Source organism: Papaver somniferum, chromosome 1 (genome assembly GCF_003573695.1).
Source record: "Papaver somniferum cultivar HN1 chromosome 1, ASM357369v1, whole genome shotgun sequence".
NCBI lineage: Eukaryota > Viridiplantae > Streptophyta > Magnoliopsida > Ranunculales > Papaveraceae > Papaver > Papaver somniferum.
Genome location: NC_039358.1, coordinates 246,024,314 through 246,046,581, shown reverse-complemented (window position 1 = coordinate 246,046,581; position 22,268 = coordinate 246,024,314). Strand labels below are relative to the sequence as shown.

The window sequence follows — 22,268 nt, the reverse complement described above, 5'->3', positions numbered from 1 at the left end:
GTCATTGTGAATAGAGTGTGTTACTGTGTGATAACGGGGAAACTAGAATCTAAATGGACCAAATCCCTTTTAGTGTAAATGTCAATACAGTAGAGTAGGGTATTATGTGGTTATTTAAGTTTGACGCTACTTGCGGTAATTTGGATGAAGTAGTCATCGAGCTGCCATTATGTGGACAACTTTTTTGTTTGAAACATCTGATTGCAGTTTATGGGATATGCAAATGATAGTTGCCTACTGAAGACGTGTTTTTAACTTAGCTTTCCCCTACTAGCTGGTTGGTTGGTAACATACTCTTTTATTCTGATGGATGATGAAATACTCGTTTCTAATTACTCGTCAGTGTATCTTCATTTTACGTTCGCATTAGTTGCTTTAGTAGCTACACACACACGCACCATATTGGCTGCAGATGTTACTGTTCGTTGTATTCAGTTGCTAAACTCAAAGTTATGAGTTTAATTAATACTTTTTCGGCTACTGGCTCTTGATGGATTGGCTATAAACATAAGAAGTAAAAATGTTGGTGAAATACGAAAAAGTTCATGTTGTTTCTAGCCTACCACACAGAATTTGTGATATGAACGAGAGAAGGATGTTATGAACTCGGGCAATGAATTTATCAGTACTTGTAAGTTCACATCTACATTGTTGTTACGTTGTTGCTTCTTTGATATTTAACGAATCTTAATGTCCAACTTTTTCTTTTATTACTATCCAGTGACTCAGATTTGCCCATCAACTCTAATCAGACATACATTTCAGATGTGATAAGAATCATAAGACGAGGTAAACTACAAATTGCTACATGGGTGGTTCTGTCTGCTTCCTTACTGCTAAAGTTGATTCTCAAAAACAATAAATTTTTTATTTTATTCTGATTTCATTTCGCTGTCAGCTGCAGGTTTATTGGATAGCTACTTAACTGAGAAGATGTGTAGCTATACCTCGCAGTCTCTTCAGTGCATGGAGAGGAGTGAGATGCAATAGTGGTGGTGATGGAATTCAGATCGGGGACAATCCCTGTTGTGATAGCTACAGATGTGAGCTCGAAGAAATGATGCTCTTCAAGTAAGTCTTTCGGCCCACTTTAGGTGTCCGTAAATCTGAATTTGACATACCCAACGACCTAATGAAATTTAATTGATTATTTACTTTTGTCCGCATTATAGTATTACTTCCTATAACTCGTAAATCTTGAAAGAATATAGTGAAGGGGTTCCTATTAATCTGCATATAATAGTTAGGTGTTGAAGTATAATTATTGTGAAATAATTGAGTATTCTATTAATCTCAACTTTCTCATTTTGTTGAGACTAGTGTAGGGCATTTATTTGTTGTAGAAATTCATAAGGCTAATAGTTTTAACAAATATCTGACTTTTTTCATTTTGTTGTCGGGAATCTAATATCCACTGGTATTGTCTAGAAAATGGTAAAATTGGTAATTTTGTTTGAACTTTTGTTGTTATAATTCATGTACTCCAATTAGGAAGGAGATGCCATGCACCTTATCCGCCATTCATTTTGTCCCTTACTCTCGGTAATTGTTTGTCTTGTAGTTTAGTGAATCTCAGAAGCTCCTGATGATCCTTGGTTAATCAGTTAGACCCTGAATCACTGAAACCAAGATAGCTAAGCTGGAGGATCTATGCACACATACCTTCTTTCATTTAAACCTTTGGACTTCTTACAGATAGATGAAAAATACAATTTAGGGATTGTTGAGGAGTCCTTTTTGTTGTCAGAGCATGGTTTACCTTGTGCTTCTTCTAATTCGGATTGTTTTGGCTCATTAATGAAATCTAGCTCTATCTACTTGGATGTCATGCCTAAGATTGGCCTCCATATATACTACTCTTATTCACATGTGTTATTAGTGTTTTATCGGCGGAAAGTAATACTCATTTTAACTGTTACACATATGTGAATTGAGAATAAGACATCATTTACATGATATCTATTGGACAGTTTCTCTCTAATGCTTCCTTGGGCATTATATATGCATTCTACATGAGACCTATTTTTAGAAGGTCATAATTTTATATCCCTATTTACATAATGCGTACGGTTTCCCTAAAAAAATTGTCAACCCATCTTTATGAATAAATTATCTTCACAAGATCTGCTGTGTGGCCATGGTGTTATTGTGAATAGTTTATATCCTCGGCTGTGTGGTGATGGGTAAACTAGAACTCAAATGGACCAAATCCCTTTTAGTGTAAAATGTCATTTAGAGTAGGGTATCTGGTTATTCTAAGTTCAATCTTACTTGGGGTAGTTCAGATGGAATAGCAGTCATAGAGCTGCCATTATGTGGGCAATTTTTTGATTCGAGACATCAGTCACAGTTTATGGGACAGACATATGATAGTCGCCTCCCAGTTTTTCTTAATAACGAACTTTTTCATTCTCTAGTAATTATCCAGTGACAAGGACATGGTGTTTGTACTCTTTTGCAACAAATTGTTGTAGCATATGGTTGTTCCTTCAGCTTCAATACTGCTAAGTCTTTGAACATACCCAACGATGCCTAACAACAATAAAAAGTGCATTATATTCTGAATTCATTTTTGCATGACTTGCAGGTATTTAACTGTGAAGATGTGTAGCTATTACCTCTCACTGTTTTCAGTGCATGGAGACATGCCTTAGAAGGAGTGAGATGCAATAATAGCGGTGGCTTTTCATCGAGGACAATCAATGGTGAAGTGTTGTGATAGCATCAGATGTGAGCTGGAGGGAATGATGTTTCAATAGGCAAGTCTTTCAGTCTAGTTTTGATTTCTGTAAATATGAATGTGGCGTGCCCCCATTGGCCTAGTGAAATTTAATTGATTACTTGATTTTGTCCATACTATAGCGTAAAAATTCCATAACCCCGTCATTCTTAAAAGAATTACAGAGAAGGGCTTCCTATGAATGAGAACTAGTATGAATCTGTGAGTTTGTGGAAGTTAGAGTACAGTCAGATCTGGCATACTGTTTTAATCCTGTTAGAAATTTCATGCACCTTATCCACCATTTGTGTGTCCCTGACTCCCAGTAATTGCTTCTGTTTAGTAGTTTATTGAACCTCGTAGTAAGTTCTAGATGATGTTTAGTTAAATAGTTAGACACTTAAACATAGAAATATACGTCTCATTGATTTCAGACACAAAAACACATTTAAGATGTTGAAGATAGACCCATGGATCAAGGGATTTATACATCTTGACTAATAATTTTATTACAACAACACACTTCTTCGACGAAAGATAATTTAGCTAATAAACAGAACTAAATTTCTATTATTTTATTTTAAGACCTCTTTTATTAGAAGAATTCTGCTACGTACAAGCCAGGTAGCTAGGCAATCAACAGAGAATATCCAAACATCTTATGATTAATCAATCTCGATTCATTAATCAAACTCGATCTGGATACTTTCAATTGTAACAACATCTTTTCCTTTTCCTCTTCCTGAATCTCTTGGTACTATAGTAACTAAAACATCATCATCATCTTCAGCATCTAAATCTTCAAGAAGATCAGTTATTCCTAACTTCAAACAAGTCTTAATTTTCTCGTCTTTCTTCCCATGGCTATGTGGCATATTAGTAAAACTACCTGCAAATTCACTTGATTCTGGACCAACTTCGTCTTCATCATTGATAAAGACGTCAAATTTGACAAGAGCACCACGTTCGAGCTCAATCCCGTTTATAACCAATATTTCTTCTTTCTCTTCCTTTTCTTTCTTGCTTCGTGATTTTGTGTTCGGCCTTTTAACCAAAACTGTGACAGTCTTATCGAGTATGATCGGGAATTCTGTCACGCCCACTGATTTCTTCTTTGCTGTTAGTGTTTTCCTCTCGGCCATCCTTGCTTTAGGAGTTTTGGGTTTTGCTTCTATCCATAGAATTACCACATCGTGATACTTATACCTTAGATTGCTTGTCTCAGACAATCTTTAACCTATGAATTGTCAACAGATTATCAGTAACAAGGTCGTGCTTAACAGTCCTAGCCTGAGAGTTAGTTGGTCCATGTGCGCCTTTGATAAAAATCTGAACAAAACCTGGGACCTAATCTTGTTGTCTTTTGTAAAAGAAGATTATATTAGGTATATGATGTCGGCACATAGTTTGACATAATTAGGCCTTGTGGACGGTGGTTATAGCTTCTAAGGAACCACTAAAAATCATTTTTAAATTATTTATTTATCGAATTTTAAATTAGAAAGGAAAAAAAATGCATATGCTGGGTAATAACTACTAAGTAATTCATAACAAAATTGGTTGCTATCACTGATTGAAAAAATTCAAATTAATTAACGGATGCGATTTGTTGGGCCGATGCCGTGTTTTCGATCCAAATTAATTAACTTAAAATAAAGTTCAACTTAGATTATTAAATTTTGAATAATTTATCAACTTTCATTAGTTGAGCAGGTCTTGCTCGATACAGTTGATAAACAAAATCTTACTCTTAATCATCAATACACAAAAGCTTAAGATCATATATTTCATTTGCTTTGTTCTTTCGTCCATCAGTTCATTTTTTTATTTCTTTTTTTGAACTCATTTACTTGTTATTATGGCATTGGAAGAGATCTTTGTTAACGGTGCCACAGGGTTCATGAAACGATTGGTTTCTAATGCTGCCAAAAAAATTGGAAAGGCTGGGGCTGTAGATAAAGATCTCCAAAAGCTTAAGGATGCTCTGGAGATGATCGCGGCTGTCACATCTGATGCTGAAAAAGAAGCAGGTGAAAGACAAAGTCGTGCAAATCTGGTTCAGAAGGCTCCAAGACGTTGCATATGATGTTGACGACCTTTTGGATGATATTTCTTATGAAGCTATGCATCAATCCCAAGAAGGTGGAAATTCCGATAAGGTAATGGTCCTATCCACAGTCAAATTTAGTTTGAAAATAGCAAAAAGAATCAAAATCATTAATCAAGAGTTAGATGAAATTGCCAAGCACAACGCTATGTTTCAGTTGGAACATAACGTTGATGATGAAAATTTCGAGCAACTAGACCGAATGACACATTCTTTTATAGGAGATTCTAGAATTGTTGGAAGGGACAAAGATACATCTTGCATAGTCGAGATGTTGATGACCAACCTTTCATCATCATCATCTGATAATTTTAGTCCACAAGAAAAAATTTCAGTTGTGTCAGTAGTGGGTATGGGAGGACTAGGGAAAACAACTCTCGCGCAATTGGTATACAAAGATCATTCAGTTGAGCAAAGCTTTGAGCCAAGAGCGTGGGTCTGTATTTCTGACGATTTTGATATCTTTCTTGTTTTAAGAAAGATTCACTGAGTCCATTACTGGAGCAACGTGTGATGTGTCTAGTATCGATGTATTAGTAAGGAAAGTTCATGAAAAGATTTGTGAGAAGAAATATCTGTTAGTACTAGACGATCTGTGGAGCGAAAATGCCCAAGACCGGAACAAACTTAAGGGTTATTTAAGTGGGGGTGCTCGAGGGAGTAAAATATTAGTAACAACATTTAAAAACACTGTTGCGTCTATTGTTAGGGGCACAATTCCGCCGTGCAATCTAAAGCTAAGTCATATGGTCTCTTAATCTAGCAGTTCACGTTATCTAGGGTAACCTCTTAAATCATATGGGAATGTTAATCTAACAACTAGATTAGCAGTCCACGTCAGTTTGGACCACTGTCCAGCGCTGTTTGGTTCAGCGCTTTAACAACCTTATCCGAACAAGAATGTTGGTCTATTCTTAAGACTAGAGCTTTTTCTCCTGGGGGAGCAGTGGAGACTCTAATTATGTCAAACATAGGAGAGGAGATTGCAAGAAAATGTGCTGGTTTACCACTTGCTGCTATTTTTCTCGGAAATCTAATGCGCTTGAAAAGAAAGGATTCTGATTGGTTGGCGATTAGAGACAATGACGTTTTTAATACACCAGAAAACCCAAACAAAATTATACTCCCTCCGTCCCGCTCCTAAATGACCTAGTTCAAGTTTGCACAATTTTTAAGACAAGTAAGGGAAAAGAATATCGTTAAGCACTTTTTACAATTATACCCTTATGCATAATAAGGGTATAATACACCACGGATGTTCGTAAACTTCATATCATTGTAAAGCATTTTAAAACACCTACGTAGCGAGTATAAACATGCCTATCAAATTATGCATATTTCTTATATTTTTTATAATCAATTAAAAGGGTAATTTTAGAAATATATCCTTGTTTAGTGATATAGGTTACTTAGTAGTGGGACAAAATCTAAAAATAAATAGGTCATTTAGGAGTGGGATGGAGGGAGTACTAGTACTGCAATTTGTTTCCTAAAGAAAGTGTTTGAAAAGAAAGTGTTTCTCACACTGCAGTTTGTTTTCTAAAGATTAATCATTAATAGAGAAACCCTGATTCAATTGTGGACGGCTCAAGGTTTTCTTCATCCATCTACACGAGGAAATCAAAACTCACTCGAAGATGTGGGTAATGATTATTTCCTTCGTTTGTTGTCTAGCTCGTTCTTTGACGATGTAATTGATAAAAGTGTGTGGGCTTCCAACTCAAAACCAATTGGTTATGAGTGGATGGCTCCACACCTTATATATTAAGATCTAGGCTAAGGAATTAGCTATGTGGGACTATTTTATAGTTTCTCCAACATGCTCCCCCTTCACGTGTAGAGCGGAGATTAAGCCACTACAACGTGGACCTCTGTACGGGAGGACGGGCAACCCTTTGGGTCTACTCTCATTCTATCTCTCCTACAGGCCTAGCTCTGATAGCATGATAGAATTGTGTGGGCTTCCAACTCAAAACCAATTGTCTTTGAGTACAAGGGTGATGCTTCCAACTCAATGAAGAAAAATGAGTACAAGGGTGATGCTTCATCTAACTTCAAAGGAAAGGGGAAATGGAAGAAAGGAGGAGCAAGCTCCAAGAACTACCAAAAGGGTGATTCTCAACAAGTACCAAAATGCAATTTTTGCAAGAAGAATGGTCATTTGGAGAAGAATTGTTAAAACGAAGGGAAACCTCAATGTCATCATTGCAAGAAGTATGGACATTTGGAGGAGGATTGTAGATACAAAGGAGATGAACATGCCGGTAGAGCGGAAGAGAAAGAAGAAAAAGGAAAACAAAACTTGTTTTATGCTTGTCAAAGTGTCGTAGAAACTTCCAAGAGTAAAGTGTGGTTTGTGATAGTGGTTGTACTACTCATATGTCCAGTGTGAAGAGATTGTTTGTTGATATGGATACATCCATAAATCTCTAGTGAAGATGGGGGATGGAAATATGGTTCAAGCTAACGAAAGAGGTACAATTTGCGTGCAAACTATCAATGGAGCAAAATACATTGGAGATGTGTTATGTGTTCCGGATTTGGCACAAAATTTGCTTAGTGTTGGGAAACTTGTGGAGCTTGGGTACGCGGTTCATTTTGAAGATGGATATTGCACCATTTATGACAAGAAACACAAGAACAAGAGACAAGTAATGAAGAGTATCAATATGGAGAAGAATAAAAGCTTTCCAATTGTATTTGAAAAGGAGAAGAATGTTGCATTGAGAATGGAAACCATTGATGAAACATGGTTATGTCATAAAAGACTTGGGCATTTGAATTTCAATAGTCTCAAGGTGCTTTCCAACAAGAACATGGTGCAAGCACTTCCACAACATATCAACCACAAGGATGGAGCATGTGAAGGTTGTTCACTTGGGAAACAACATCGCCAACCATTCCCAAAAGGTATAGCATGGAGAGTAAAATAACTTCTTGGTTTGGTACATACCGATGTGTGTGGACCAATTCATGGAGGTAATAGATACTTTATCTTATTCATTGATGATTTTAGTCGTATGACTTGGGTGAACTTCATGAGACAAAAATCCGAAGATTTTAGCACTTCAAGAAGTTCAAGAGCCTTGTTGAAAAGAAAAGTGGTCACTACGTCAAAGTTTTGAGAAGTGATAGAGGCAAAGAATAAGAGTTTGATAATTTTTGTGAAGATGAAGACTTATAAAGGCAACTAACCGTGGGTTATACTCCTCAACAAAATGGTGTTTCCGAGAGAAAGAACCAAACCATTATGGAGATGGCGAAGTCCATGCTTCATGGGAAAGGTATGCCTAAAGTGTTTTGGGCCGAAGTCGTCTACACCGCCGTATACTTGATGAATAGGTGTACAACAAAAGCCTATGGGATAAAACTCTAATTGAAGCATGGGGTGGAAGAAAACCATCGGTAAGGCATCTTAAAGTTTTTTGTAGTGTGTGTTATTCTCAAATTCCAAAGATGAAGAGAACAAAGCTTGATGAATCAAGTGAGAAGTGTATATTCATTGGCTATAACCTCCAATCAAAAGGTTATAGGTTGTTTAGCTTGAAGAACAACATAATGATCACAAGACGTGATGTCTTGTTTGATGAAATAGCTTCATGGAATTGGGAAGAAGGTAAAATTGATAAGAGAACCATTATTGTTGATGAAGAGCAAGAAAATTCAGCAATAAATGAAGTTGAAGAAGGTGAAGAAAATGAGGAAGAACTACCTCAAACACCTCCAAATACAAGACAATGAGCATCTCCAAGTATGTCTCCAAGTACTAGTGCATCAACATCACCACCATCGGCACCAAAGAAGATGCATAGTTTGAGTGAAGTGTATTAAAGATGCAACTATTTTGTGGTCGAACCGGAAAATTTTGAAGAAGCATCAAAATAACCGGTTTGGATAAAAGCAATGGAAGAAAAAGTTTTAGTCATTGACGAGAACAATACATGGGAGAAAGTAGCAAGGCCAAGTGACAAAGAAGTTATTGGTGTGAAGTGGATCTACAAAGTCAAGTAAAATGCGGATGGATCGGTTCAAAGGCACAAAGCAAGGTTGGTGGCAAACGGATATTCACAACAACCCGGCATCGACTACAATGAGACTTTTGCACCGGTTACTCGTCTTGACACCACTAGAGTCGTGATTGCTATGGTTTCCCAAAAAGGTTGGTTACTTTATCAACTTGATGTCAAATCAGCATTTTTGAATGGAGAACTCCATGAAGAGGTCTATGTAGAACAACCACAAGGTTTTGTGATCGAAGGAGAAGAAGACGAAGTATACAAGTTGAAGAAATCCTTGTATGGACTCAAGGAAGCACCAAGAGCTTGGTATAGTGAGATACATGGATACTTCAAAAGGCAAAACTTCAACAAAAGCAAGAGTGAGCCTACACTATATGTGAAGACAAAAGGTACGTCTATTCTCATTGTTGCCGTGTATGTTGATGACCTTATCTTTACGGAAAATGATGTTCATATGATTGAACAATTCAAGAGAGAAATGATGATGAAATATAAGATGAGTGACATGGGTTTACTCAAGTACTTCCTTGGTATTGAAGTTCACCAAAGTGAAGATGGAGTGTTCATTTATCAAAGCAAGTATGCCTAAAAGGTGTTGAATAAATTTGGTATGCTTGGTTGTAACCCCACATCAATGCTACTTGTGGTGAATGAGAAACTCAAAAAAGATAATGGAGGAAGAAAGGTTGATGAGACTTACTATAGAGGTCTTATTGGAAACTTGTTGTATCTTACACATACAAGACCCGATATCATGTTTGCTTCAAGTATGCTTTCTAGGTTCATGAGTTCACCTAGTCATCTATATCTTGGCGCAGCAAAGAGGTTGTTGAGGTACATACAAGGAACAATGAATTTTGGAATAATGTATTCAAGAAATTTGGATGTCAAATTAGTTGGCTATTGTGATAGCGACTTGGGAGGATGTATTGATGACATGAAGAGTACATCGGGGTATGCTTTTTCTCTTGGTTCATGTATATTTACACGGGCATCGAAGAAGCAAGAAACCGTAGCTCAATCCATGGCAAAAGCGGAGTACAATTTTGCATCAATAGCTACATCTCATGTTGTATGGCTAAGAAGAATCATGGAAGACATTCAAGAAAAGCAAGAAGAAAGCACCGTAATCTTTTGTGACAACAAATCGGCAATTGCTATGTCCAAAAATTCGGTTGCACATTGTAGAGCAAGGCACATCAAACTCAAGTATCATTTCACTCGAGAAGCGGTTGAAGATGGTGAGATAGAACTCAAGTGTTTGCAAGACGAAAAACCAATTGACAGACATATTCACCAAGGCACTTCCCAAAGGCAAGTTTCAAAATTTTCGAGAATTACTTGAAGTAGATAGTAAATTTGAAGTTACTTAGCTAATTAAGATTAGTAATAATTTAGTGAGTACACATGAGTGCTCCACATGCTTTGTATTAGGCTTATGTATGCCTAGTATAAAAAGAAAGAGAGAGAAAGGGAAGGTAATCCAAATGAAATAGAATTGTGTAGAGAGGTAGAGAGAAGCCAAGAGCCCTCACCTCCATTCAACAAATTTACTTCAAATTTCTTTATCAATTTAGTCATAAAACCAACAGTAATCAAGGATAACTTCGGTGACATTAGACACTTCAAAATGCATGATTTAGTACATGATTTCGCACTAAGTGTTTCTGGCAGTAATGAAGTCATGATTCTCAAACCAATTGAAATGGAAAAGGATTTTTCTCAGATCCGTAGGGCGCAGTTAATCATGGAAAAAGAAGTACAGAAAACAGATATATTAAACAATGCAGAAAAACTGAGGAAAATTTTTTTCCAAGAAGAAGGATCTTTTTATCCGAGTGCACATAGTAACAAGCGTCTGCATGTAATACATTGGCTTGAAGCTAAATATCTGGATACTATATCTTCCAGTTTTAAGTTTAAACATATAAGGTACCTTGACCTCAGGTATTCTAATCTTGTCCATTCATCAACTCTACAATCTGCAAACTCTCAACCTTCGTAATTCCAAAAACGTTCAAAATATTCTCAACGAAATTTGTTCTTTGATTAACTTGCGACATCTAAATCTCTTTTCTTCAGATGCCAAAGTTTTACCTGATTCCATTACAAGGCTGACCAATTTGCATACTTTAGATATGAATGGTTGCAGGGATATTAGTTCCTTACCCACAAATATTGAGTCTCTTCAAAATTTATCCTTCCTTGACATTTCACATACACAAATCTCAGAGTTAACCGATTCAATCACTCTCATCTGTAGTTTAAAGAGGCTAGAAACCACTTGGTGCGGGAATTTAAGAGCATTACCCATTAACCTTGGAGCTTTAAAACAACTAAGTCACTTAATTTGGAATGTACTCGAGTAAGAAGATTGCCCGAGTCGCTGACTAGCAACCTCTGTAAATTAAAGATAGTGAAGCTTGGTACAGAATATGAGTTTCCAAAAGATATCAGTCATTGGGTGGACTTGAGGCAACTCACTAAGGGCGGAATAGCATATGGTGTAAGAATGCCTATAGCAGAAAAGCTAACTTGCCTGGAAGAATTATTACCTTACATTGTGAGCAAAGAAGAAGATAATGATTCTACTTCCATCCACCAATTATCAGATTTAAGATAATGATTCTACTTCCATCCACCAATTATAAGAATTTTTATAAAAAAGATTATCGATTCTTCAGATTTAGTTAGTTGATTCTTCGGAGTAAGTAAAACTGATATTTCCGGGGTAAAACAAAAAGAAGTAAACTCGTGATGATTCTTCCTATCACTTTGATTATTGTGAGGCTAACGAGAATCAATTAATTAATGCTTGTTATAAAGAACTGGCCATCATTTAATGCCGATCGCCAGTGAGTCACAGATTTATTTTGTGATCCACATTTTCTGATGACATGTTCACATGTTGTTGTCTGGTAAGGAGTGGTTGTCTGGATCTGACAATAAGAAGTAAACTCGTGACGATTCCTCATCCATATCAATTTTTTATTGTGATTTTCAGACATGTGTTCCATGTATTGTCTTCCCATGACTGAAGGTCAGTATATCCTTGTTGAACCTTTCTTGTGAATTGTAATCCTTTGTGATATAAACTTGAAGAGAATGAATTATTTATGAAAAAAGATTGATTTTATTTATTTATTTATTTTGAAATGTCTAAGCATTTCATTAAGATCAACGGTGATATAGATTAATCGGATTTTGTGAGGTTCAGACATGTATTCCAGGTGTTCTCCGACCATGGATGAAGGTTGATGGAATATCTAGAATGTCTTTGTTCATGCGGAAGAGCTTCCAGCCATTCCATGAGTGCATCCCAGCATAACTTGGTGATTATTTGAATATACTCCCTACAACAGCCTGCATCTTTTGCAACCGGTAAGGTGTTACTCCTCATGAGCCTCTCCAATGTTTCCCCACATGAATCTGGCATCTGTTCTATCTCATCCACACGCACCTGACATTGATCTGGCGCCGGTGGTAGTGCTGCCAAATCAGCTGGAGAAAGTGGTTCTTCTGATGGAAGTGGCGCTTCTCTTGCAATTGCTAACACTGCTCCATTAAAAAAGAGGAAGACCAACATTGAAATATTGAAGAGTCTTGCCATTGTAATTTTAAAGTTTCTTTAAGCTAGAGATCCTTCTTGGCGATATCAAACATGAAAGTGCTGCCTTTTATATTTCTGTGTAAAGATACAAAAAACTTTGAAGTTTTTCTTTAAAAACTGCTGGCTTTTTATATTTTCGTTAGAAGCAAAAAAAAATTGAAAAAAGTTAGAAATCAAGTTGTTCGACATTGCTTGTCATGCGCATGCCACACCTTTTGGGTGCTTCTCAATTACTCAGGTAGTGCATGCAGGGATGCATGGACCTATTTTTTATTTTTATTTTTTTCTTGGGTAAGGTTAATTGGCAACGGAAACCAAGGTTGCGGATTTTTTTTTTGGAACAAATCAACGGGCATATATATCAGTCGATCGGATTTTGCGGTTTTGGTTCTATTCATGTTAAAGCCTGTATAGAGCCGTGTAGCACAAAAATCTAGCCCAAATTCGGTAATCATTGTAAACAAGTAATTAAAATTAATTACCGAGTTACCAAATTTAATCCCGTGAAATTATCCCACATCGTGAAAGTTAAACACGGTGAATAAGGAAATTCTGCTGGATTACATATCGCCGATGGTAAGAGTAGTGCATTTTTTTTTACTGAAGATCAGTATTACAGCGAATCTCCAGAACCCATGGTATTTGCCTTCCAACCATAACTTATCTTTTTACTGAGGATTAGTGGTCATCTTTTTGTCTTCTGAATTTGGTGGAATTAATTATCTACTGGTGATTTCGATTGCTGTGTAAAGTTTGTCGCCCTGGGGAAGCTACCACTTCTTAGGGTTCTTTCAATTACAAGAACGAGAACAGTCAGATGTTTTTGGTGTAGAGTTCTATGGCCAGCAAGAAAACGAACAAGAAGAAGAAGAAAGCCGATCGAGGTTTTGCGAAGGTTACAACAACATAATTCCCTTCGTTAATTGAGTTGAAAATTGAAAGATTGTATGGTTTAAAGAAATTTTTTGCTACAGGCAGCGATCTCACTATCTGCTATAGTGTTACCAAGGTAGTGGTAGAACAATTTTTACATTCAGAAATCAATCATATGAATAATGTCTCCACCAACATCCAAAGTTTGCCGAGTCAAGTTGTATTAGGAGATAATATATGAGAGTCTATATTTAGGAGATATGCACATTAAGTTGTGAGAGTTATATTAGGAAAGTGTCTATGTTTAGAGTTTGATCTTAGTTAGGAAAGTACCTTGAGTGGTCGTCAAGTTTGTGAACAATATAAATAAGTTGTTGAGCCATGAAAGTTGAGATACCGAATTATTATCAATGTAGTTTATTGCTTCCGCGCGTTTATGCTCTCCTCTCTCTTGCTCGATCCTTAACATGGTATCAGAGCAAGGTGAGAAGGAGAGAGGAGAGAAAGAGTTAGAAGATGTTCGGTGGTAAAGAATTTCCGTTTGATTTTGTTTGTGCTGCGTTGGTGAGTCTTCACTAGGATTCGAGAATTTTAAAAGAAGAAGTTAAATAAAAAAAAAAAAAGTCCAGTACGTGAGATTCCAACCCTAGGGTTTGAGAAGAGATGCTGAAAAGAAGAAGTTTAATACACTGAGCCTGTAATGAAGGTGATGCTGCAGGAAATCCGAAATCAAGCTGGGATTCGAGAGTTAAGCTGTTGTAGCAGTTTGTGATTCTCGTTGCTGTTGATTGCGAACTGGTGATGGCAGACGAGCTTTGTGCTAGGTTGAAGCACGAGCTGTTGACTGCTATTATAATTCCTTGAAGAGAACCAAGTTGTGCTGATGAAGAATGAAATTGGTTACAACAAGTTGATGGTACTGGTTTAGGGTTTAACGAGAAGATTTCGTTCAAGAGTTTTCAGGCGAGAGGAACATGTTGCTTTCTTTACCGACTGGTGGTAACTGCTGAGGTTTAAGTGACGGTGATGGAACTATGGCAGTGATGTTGAGCTGCTGGTGTTTTGTGGTACTCGGTGATGGAAGATGAAGCAACTAATGGTTCGAAAAAGGTTTCGCTGTCGTTGAGTACGTTGTTGAAGGAGAAGGCATTGGTGAGATCTGTGTTGTGCTAACAGAAAATTACTTGTTACTGCATACGGAGCTTAGTTGTTGAGCAGTGGAGATTCGATGGTACATGGCAGTAGTGACGACGACGGGAGATGGCAATGAAGCCGTGTTAGCTAATGGAGTTGGTACTCCAGGTCCGTAAAAAAAAAGAATTATTGTTACAGAAGAGAAGAACAGTTACAGAAGCGTAACTAAAGGTTGTTATAGATGAATAGTCACAGTTTGTGATAGTAAGCGTGACGAAAAGTTTTATAACAGCGAAGTAGTGTGAAAGTTTGTGGCAGAAACTTGGAAGTCTTACAAAGTGTGGTAGACTTTGTGTTAGTTATTTCTTGTGGCAGAAGCATAACAAGAGAAAGATTGTGAGAGAATTTAAAAAAAAAAAAGAAAAAAAAAACAATCACCAAAAGGTGATGAGAAAAAGAACAACAATAGTAGGTTAAAATCCTATGAGTTGTCGAGAGAGTACACAAAGTATTCTATCGAAGAAACCAAGAAACCAAGAGTACAAGAAGTATTCTACCAAAGAAGGGGACCGTAATGTCCTTAAACTACAAAGATGGGACCGAAACGTCCTTAAACTACAAAGAGGACCGAAACGTCCTTAAACTACGAAGATTGGACCGTAATGTCCCTAAACTACGAAGAGGACCGAAATGTCCTTAAACTACGAAGGGGACCGTAATGTCCTAAAACTTCCGAAGGGGACCGAGATGTCCTAAAACTATGAAGATGGGACCGAAATGTCCTTAAACTACGAAGGGGACCGAAACGTCCTTAAACTACGATCTGAAGATTTTTTTCACAAAAGTGTTGAAAAAAAAAAAAGAAAACTGAAGTTAAATTTCTTTTGTCCAAGATGGGCATTCGTGATCTACATGCTCCATCTTGAGGGAGGGTATTAGGAGATAATATATGAGAGTCTATATTTAGGAGATATGCACATTAAGTTGTGAGAGTTATATTAGGAAAGTGTTTATGTTTAGAGTTTGATCTTAGTTAGGAAAGTACCTTGAGTGGTCGTCAAGTTTGTGAACAATATAAATAAGCTGTTGAGCCATGAAAGTTGAGATACCGAATTATTATCAATGTAGTCTATTGCTTCCGCGCGTTTATGCTCTCCTCTCTCTTGCTCGATCCTTAACAAGTTGGATAAACCTATTCGACAAATAGGCCTTATACATGTTATTACTTTCGTATTACAAGACAAACGCGATTAAGACAACAAATAGCTCATCCACCCATTTTTCATTAATAATGTTAGTTTAGCTTCATTAGGCTGTAATCACGGCCTATATGGTATAGTTTGCATGTTTTAGCCTCTACTCAAAACAACTGCAAATGTGAGTCACTTATGAAATTCTAAAATAATTAATTTGATTTGATTAATAAATTTTTCGTACATCCAAATCTCAACTACCGCATTATTTTAATGAAAGTAGGATTATATATAGAAGTAGGCCTTTTTTAGACCCTCATGTTTCTAGGCCTCTTTTTTTATTTCTTACAAAACTAAGCCTATTGAACGGATTCTATCCAAATCCGTTATCTCAGTCAATATCTTGCTCTGACTAGTCAATTTATCTTCAAAATATCATACAAGGATATCTCGTGGATGTGCGAAGATTACTTAAATGCCCTCGCCCACATGTGCTTATCTGAAAGCCTAATCTGAGATATCCAGATCTCTGTGAAATTGGACAGTCAAGATGGTTAGATGATACGCGTGAAAACCAAATAGCAGAACATAGAGATTGATTCTCATTTTCATCTTCCTTCTTCTCTCTGGTTCTTCTAAATAAAATTTTTCTTCTCAATAGATAACTTAGGGGTTTCTCTCAAATCAAACCTAATTAATGTTAATCAATAGTAAATGTTTAAAAGAGATTTAATTGTGGATGTTATCATCACCAGGAACACCGGTATACGAAGATTCACAGGAAGTGATATTCATTCTACAACAACAATATCAGCTGAATTTGGGGGTTTTTTAAATGGATCTATTTTTGGGGTTATCCAATGCAAATCTGTATTTTTCTTGGCAGTTTGATTCTCATATTAAGAATTGACAGCAAAAAGATTCCAAAAGGAGATGAAATTGGTTGAATTGATGGTGTTTACATAGCAACATCGATGGATTTCTGGTTTTGGAGAGCGATTAACAAAAACAAGGAGAAGATGATACAAACTTTAGATAGTTTGAGTTCGATCTGTGGTGTTTTTGTGGTTGAGGTTCAAACCAGATATTTCAATTTCTCTAAACAGTACATCAACATATTTTGGGAGCTCAGGGGTTTGATGTGGTCTGAAATTATATAGCTCGTTGACAAATTCTTGAGCTGGAGGAAAGGAACAAAGATCTAAAATCAGACGATGAAATAGTTTCCGGTGATGATGGATTGTGTCTGCAATTATCAAGAGAATAACCATGAACCTATCTTCTACAGGCGGCATTCAAATATGCATTATGGGATCTCTGCAGTTCGTGATTTCACAGCAGCAACAATGGGTATTTGGGGATTTCAGTGTGTTGGTTGTATCGTTTGAGCAGTTATGTGAATTTCAATGAAGATTATGACAACAACTAAGTTAGGGTTTATATCAATGAAGATTTGAATTGTATTTTATATGAATTTGAGCTGAAAAGAATATTGAATGGGAAAATTACAGGGAGTGGTGTTGATGTTCATAGGTGTTGAATCTGAGATGGAGATGAGGATGTTGTTGCTGTCGAAGGAGTTTGTGTTGGTCTAGATTTGAGTTTTGTTGCTCAAAATATGAAGATGGGTCTGCTAGTTCAGTCAAGATCAGATAAGAAAACCAAATTACAGCTATGGTTTTGAAGGAGAAGAAACTTGAATTAGGGTTTGAATTGAATGTGAGATTTCCTTGTCTCTGATAGAGAAGATGATGAGCAGATGGGTTTGATTTGTTTATGTGGTTGCATGTGAGAACAACACAAGGAGATGGTAGTGGTGACCGTATAAGCTGAGAATGGTTTGGATAATGAGTTTGAAGTGGTCCTGGTGGTGCAGAGTTGCAGTTGTAGGTTTGGAACTACAGTTATATCCATAGCTTGGGGAAATAGTGATGTAGATGTGATGCAGGGAAGTTACAGTGAAGCCAAGGAAGATTGCAAGGTTGAAATTGGTTTGTTTAGAGAATTACAGAAAATGTACAAAGTTGTGTTGATGCTGCTGCTGTGTACTGCAATTGAAGAATGAAGTGGTTACAATGAAGATGCAGCAGCAAAGAAGAAGTCTAATGCATGCAGAGAAAAGGTTGATGCATTTGGCTGCTACAGGTCAAGTTGGTGGGAGCTGAGTTAGCAAGTGAATTGTGTAGGGTTTGATGTTGCAGGTGGTATGTCAGAGATGGTTTACTGGTATGTCAGTGAAGCTGAAATTAGATGTATGCCTAGGTTTCTCAATAGTGGTTATGGATGGTGGCTTGTATGAGTTGCAGGTGAATGAGATATCACTGGTGATATGGGTTTGTGATGGTGGTGGAATTCAGAGAAGGTTCAGGTCGAGTTTTTGAGGGTGTTGTTGTTGTTGTTGCCGCTGCAATGGAAGAATGATGGAGTCTGGAGCTGGCAGTCAAGGGTTTGTGTTGATATATCGGAGTGCAGGAACTGACACGATGTTGTTGCTATAAATAAAGAGAATTCCATGGTTCTAGTGATGCTGATGAGATAGAGTAAAGCTTTACTCGAGTCTGAGATGATATTACAGGCACTGGATTGGTTATGGTGGTTGCTGCTCATGGATATTGTAGCTGTACTGAAGCTGTAATGGGTTGCTGCAAGAAATGATGTAATGGTGATGCTAGGTCGAGAAGATACATAAATGATGTTGGTGAATTGGATTGGTGTCGTGTTTCAGTTGAGCAAAAGAATAAGGGTCTTTAATGCAGTGAAGTAGTGTTAAGATGCAAGGTTTTGTAGCTACAGAAGATGAAAAACTTGAATTGTTATAGCGGGTGTCTAGGCCTTCAATTTTCTGTGGATAAATCTTGGCCATTCACTTTATAATGTAATCCCTGTCGTTGATCTTAGATGAGGAGTTTGAAGGACTAAATCGTCTTTTAAACAGGGAAAATATAGATAGGTGGCAGATAACTGCAGCTAACTTTCCATCCACCAAAACTGGACTAGTTTTGTAAGAAATAAAAAAACAGGCTTAGATTTGTAAACCATAAAAAAAAACATGCCTAGATTTGTAAAAATCCCATGAAAGTATTAGGTCGAATTCTACTGACTCTAGCTAATAGCATATCCTGCTTAACAAATTTATTAAACTTCTGCTTTCTGTTCTCTCTTTGCTATATTGGAATATTCATTATCATATTCTTAATCTGTAAGTATCCTTTTATAATGGCGGTCGAGCGTATTCTTGCTAGTGGTGCATCAGAAATGGTGAAAAAACTGGTACCTATGGTTGGCAATGAGATAAGTTTGGCATGGGGTGTTAAGGATGAGCTGAAAAAGTTTAAACAAACATTGGAGTTGATTGCGGATAAGACATCCGATGCGGAGATGAAGGAGGTGGATGCCGGAGTTTCACTTTGGTTGAAAAGGCTTAGGGAAGCTGGTTACGATGAGGATGAGGATGAGTTTTCTTATGAAGCTATGCGTCGATCAGCAAAGAACGATAAGGTAAAATATTTTTTCTCATCCTCCAACCAAAATGGTTCACAAAATCAAGGTTATCAATAAACAGTTGAACCAAATTGCAACTAATATGGAAAGATTTCAGTTTCAAACTACTTGTACTAGAACTAGTGATCCATATGAGCAACGTAAGCGACTAACTGCTTCATTTTTTGGGGATGATCTAGAAATTGTAGGAAAAGAGGAAGATAAATCAAATATAATTAGGATGTTAACAACGATGAGCATATCATCGTCAACATCTTCACCATTATCTTCTGTAAATTTTAATCAATATGAAAAGGTCTCTGTCATATCTGATCAGTTTTCAGACCCAATATGATAGATAGAGAATAACCACACAAGTAGAATTAAAGTACTAGTAATTTGTAATAGAACACGTTAATTATATTGATTTAGAGTAAGAACTTTACAATGTTTACCTTCTAGGTTTGTTTCAGACCTAGGTGTTGCTTCTTCTCTTGGTTTGTTTTCTGCTAGTCTTCTGCGTGTGTCCTCTAGAAACACTCAATATGCCTATCTATAGGTTTAGGGATATGCTAAAACTAGTCATACACATATTAGGAAACTCCCTTATTTTTGTAACCTTCTAGGAACAGAACTTCTACTTTTCCTTCTAGGAATAGAAATCTACTTCTAGAATTACTTGGAGAGTAATTCAATTGTATTTTAAACCTAGGTATATAGCATTTTAATGGGCCTATACCAAAAAACGGATCAGACCTCCCCCGTTTGGAGGCTTTTGGTCCCTCAAAAACATTGATTTAAGATGCGGGGAAGTTTAACTTGCAACTGCACTCTTGAATTGTAATCCTTTGTGATATAAACTTGAAGAGAATGAAATATTTATGAAAAAGATTGCTTTTATTTGTTTATTTATTTATTTTAAAATGTCTAAGCATTTCATTAACATCAACAGTGATATAGATTAATCGGATTTTGTGAGGTTCAGACATGTATTCCAGGTGTTCTCCGACCATGGATGAAGGTTGATGGAATATCTAGAATATCTTTGTTCACGAGGAAGAGCTTCCAGCCATTCGATGAGTGCATCCCAGCATGACTTGGTGATTCTTTGAATATACTCCTCACAACAGCTTGCATCTTTTGCAACCGGTAAGGTTTTACTCGTCACGAGCCTCTCCAATGTTTCTCCACACGAATCTGGCATCTGTTCTATCTTATCCATGCGCACCTGACATTGACCTGGCAGCGGTGGTAGTGCTGCGAAATCAAAGTAAGCAGGAGAAAGTGGTTCTTCTGGCGCTTCTCTTGCAATCGCTAGTATTGCACCATTTAAAAATACGACGACCAACATTGAAATATTGAAGAGTGATCTTCTTTCCATTTCAATTGTGTGCACATATTTCATCATCAAACACGTGTACATAGGAAGACACATGGAGGGCATGCAGACAAGGTCATCAAAGTATGATGACACACGCTCATAACCAAGAACCCCATCCCGTCAACGTGGGATCTTTGCCCGAACAATCCAAGGATAGAAGTTAAAGGATGTTCCGGTAACACGCTGTATTGCGGAACACCAAATAACTCCCAAAGAGTTACTTTATCTCATCCCCAAAAGAACCCAAGATCAACGGTGGAGAGAAGAGGTACTGACATGGACGCGACAGAGGCAGAAAACACTTGCCTGACACGAGCAGGCGCCTCAACTACCCGTATTAAACACTCTGAGCAGCATACGTGTCGATCAACCCGTGGAACGAACGAGGATGACTCTGCATGATGAAGTTACGAACGAAGACCCCTGCGTGATGGACACAAAACACAAGAGGATAAGGTTCCAACGGCCTTCAGAGATGGGTCCCACACTCTAACCCTATAAATACCCCCTCTCCACCAAGAGTAAGGGGGAGAAAATGAGGGAGGAAAGGGAGGAGAGAGAAGAATTTTGAGTGTAAGTTAGTCCTTTACAGTAGAAAGACATGTAAACTCAAAAGTCATTCGACTACCCTTGTAACCGTCAAGTATATAGTGAAACAACAAACCCCGTGGACGTAGGCCTTAGTGCTGAACCACGTAAACCTCGGTCTTGTTTATATTTCAGCACTTTATATTTGCCTAAACCCCATGAATCTTTACCTCTATGTTTTGTTTTCTTTGTTTTTACCTATATCCCGTGCGCAAACGCCTCGCACGGAGTTGTTAGATGAGGCTGTGATAAACCCAAGGGTTTTGAGCCAAGGAATCAACACTAAGATATCATCATCACAAATCACTCTAGATTACGATGATTGGTTGTGAGCATTCGGATGCCTTCGTGATTTGTGTGTTCACAATTTGGCGCTAGAAACAGGGACCTCGTCCCGGTAAAAGATTTATCTTGTCCTGTGATTTCATCTTAAACTGGCATATGATTGCTCTGCTTTATTAGCTCTGACAGTATAAATCATTTGTTAGCTTTATTATATTCAAAAACGCTCATATTATCTTCGATAGCCCTGGCAATACTTTCATTTACTGATTATAAGATTTATTGTTTTGATCCATGGATTTACGTTTTTCTTTAGATCTCGTACAAACCTGTCTCTCAGGTGAGTTTTCGTGTTTTTTTTTTTTGGCTCTTGGAAGAAGATATTTCGCCAACTAACCCGATTCGCACGGATATTCCCGTTTCTCGTTGTTTGAGATTCCCTTGTGCAGAAAGAAAACGGATTGTGAGCAAAGAAGGCGAGCTTCCGCGAGATTTCATTGTCGACAAAAGAACCCGTGATGGAAAAGACGTAGGAAGCAGGCAGAGGTCCTCCGGCATCCTTCGTAATCTGAAAGGCAAGGTCATCCGGCATCCTTGGAATGCTAAGTGGCTCAAACCATACTTCCCATAGGAGCAACGCAGACTTGCATCTGCTTGGAGTGTACCAGAAGAAGAAGGGAGCGTGACCGCTCCACATGTTTCTATCTCTGGAAGAGGAATTGCAGGCCTCAACCTATCAATCAAACAAGCTTTAAAATTATCAAGTCAACGAAACCTATCGACAATATTGGGGAAAGTAGTTAATCTACAATCTCTCAGGGCTCCCCCATCAGTGTCCATAAGTGTAAGACCAGGGGGAAGGCACCCAGCAGAAAGAGATAC

The 22,268-nt window shown here is 37.4% G+C and overlaps 1 protein-coding gene and 1 long non-coding RNA gene across 2 annotated transcripts; both read left to right on the top strand.

Moving 5' to 3' along the window:
• Window positions 1–483: 483 nt before the first annotated feature.
• LOC113340024 lies at window positions 484–1,015 on the top strand. The gene is made up of 3 exons (XR_003355253.1): window positions 484–631; window positions 722–789; window positions 899–1,015. It is a non-coding gene; the product is annotated as an uncharacterized LOC113340024 (long non-coding RNA).
• Window positions 1,016–4,577: 3,562 nt separating this feature from the next.
• Window positions 4,578–5,970, top strand: LOC113275913 (putative disease resistance protein RGA3). The gene is made up of 4 exons (XM_026525494.1): window positions 4,578–4,749; window positions 4,841–5,176; window positions 5,304–5,530; window positions 5,650–5,970. Exons 1-4 carry the CDS (start codon window positions 4,578–4,580, stop codon window positions 5,968–5,970), a joined length of 1,056 nt encoding a protein of 351 aa, XP_026381279.1.
• The last annotated feature ends 16,298 nt before the right edge of the window (window positions 5,971–22,268 follow it).

What these genes read in the sequence shown, in the direction of transcription:
- LOC113275913 (XM_026525494.1), top strand. Translation starts at nt 4,578, where the DNA reads ATGGCATTGGAAGAGATCTTTGTTAACGGTGCCACAGGGTTCATGAAA. An exon ending in TGATGCTGAAAAAGAAGCAG is followed by an intron (nt 4,750 to 4,840) that starts GTGAAAGACAAA and finishes TTTCTTATGAAG; the next exon opens with CTATGCATCAATCCCAAGAA. An exon ending in TTCAGTTGTGTCAGTAGTGG is followed by an intron (nt 5,177 to 5,303) that starts GTATGGGAGGAC and finishes TCTTGTTTTAAG; the next exon opens with AAAGATTCACTGAGTCCATT.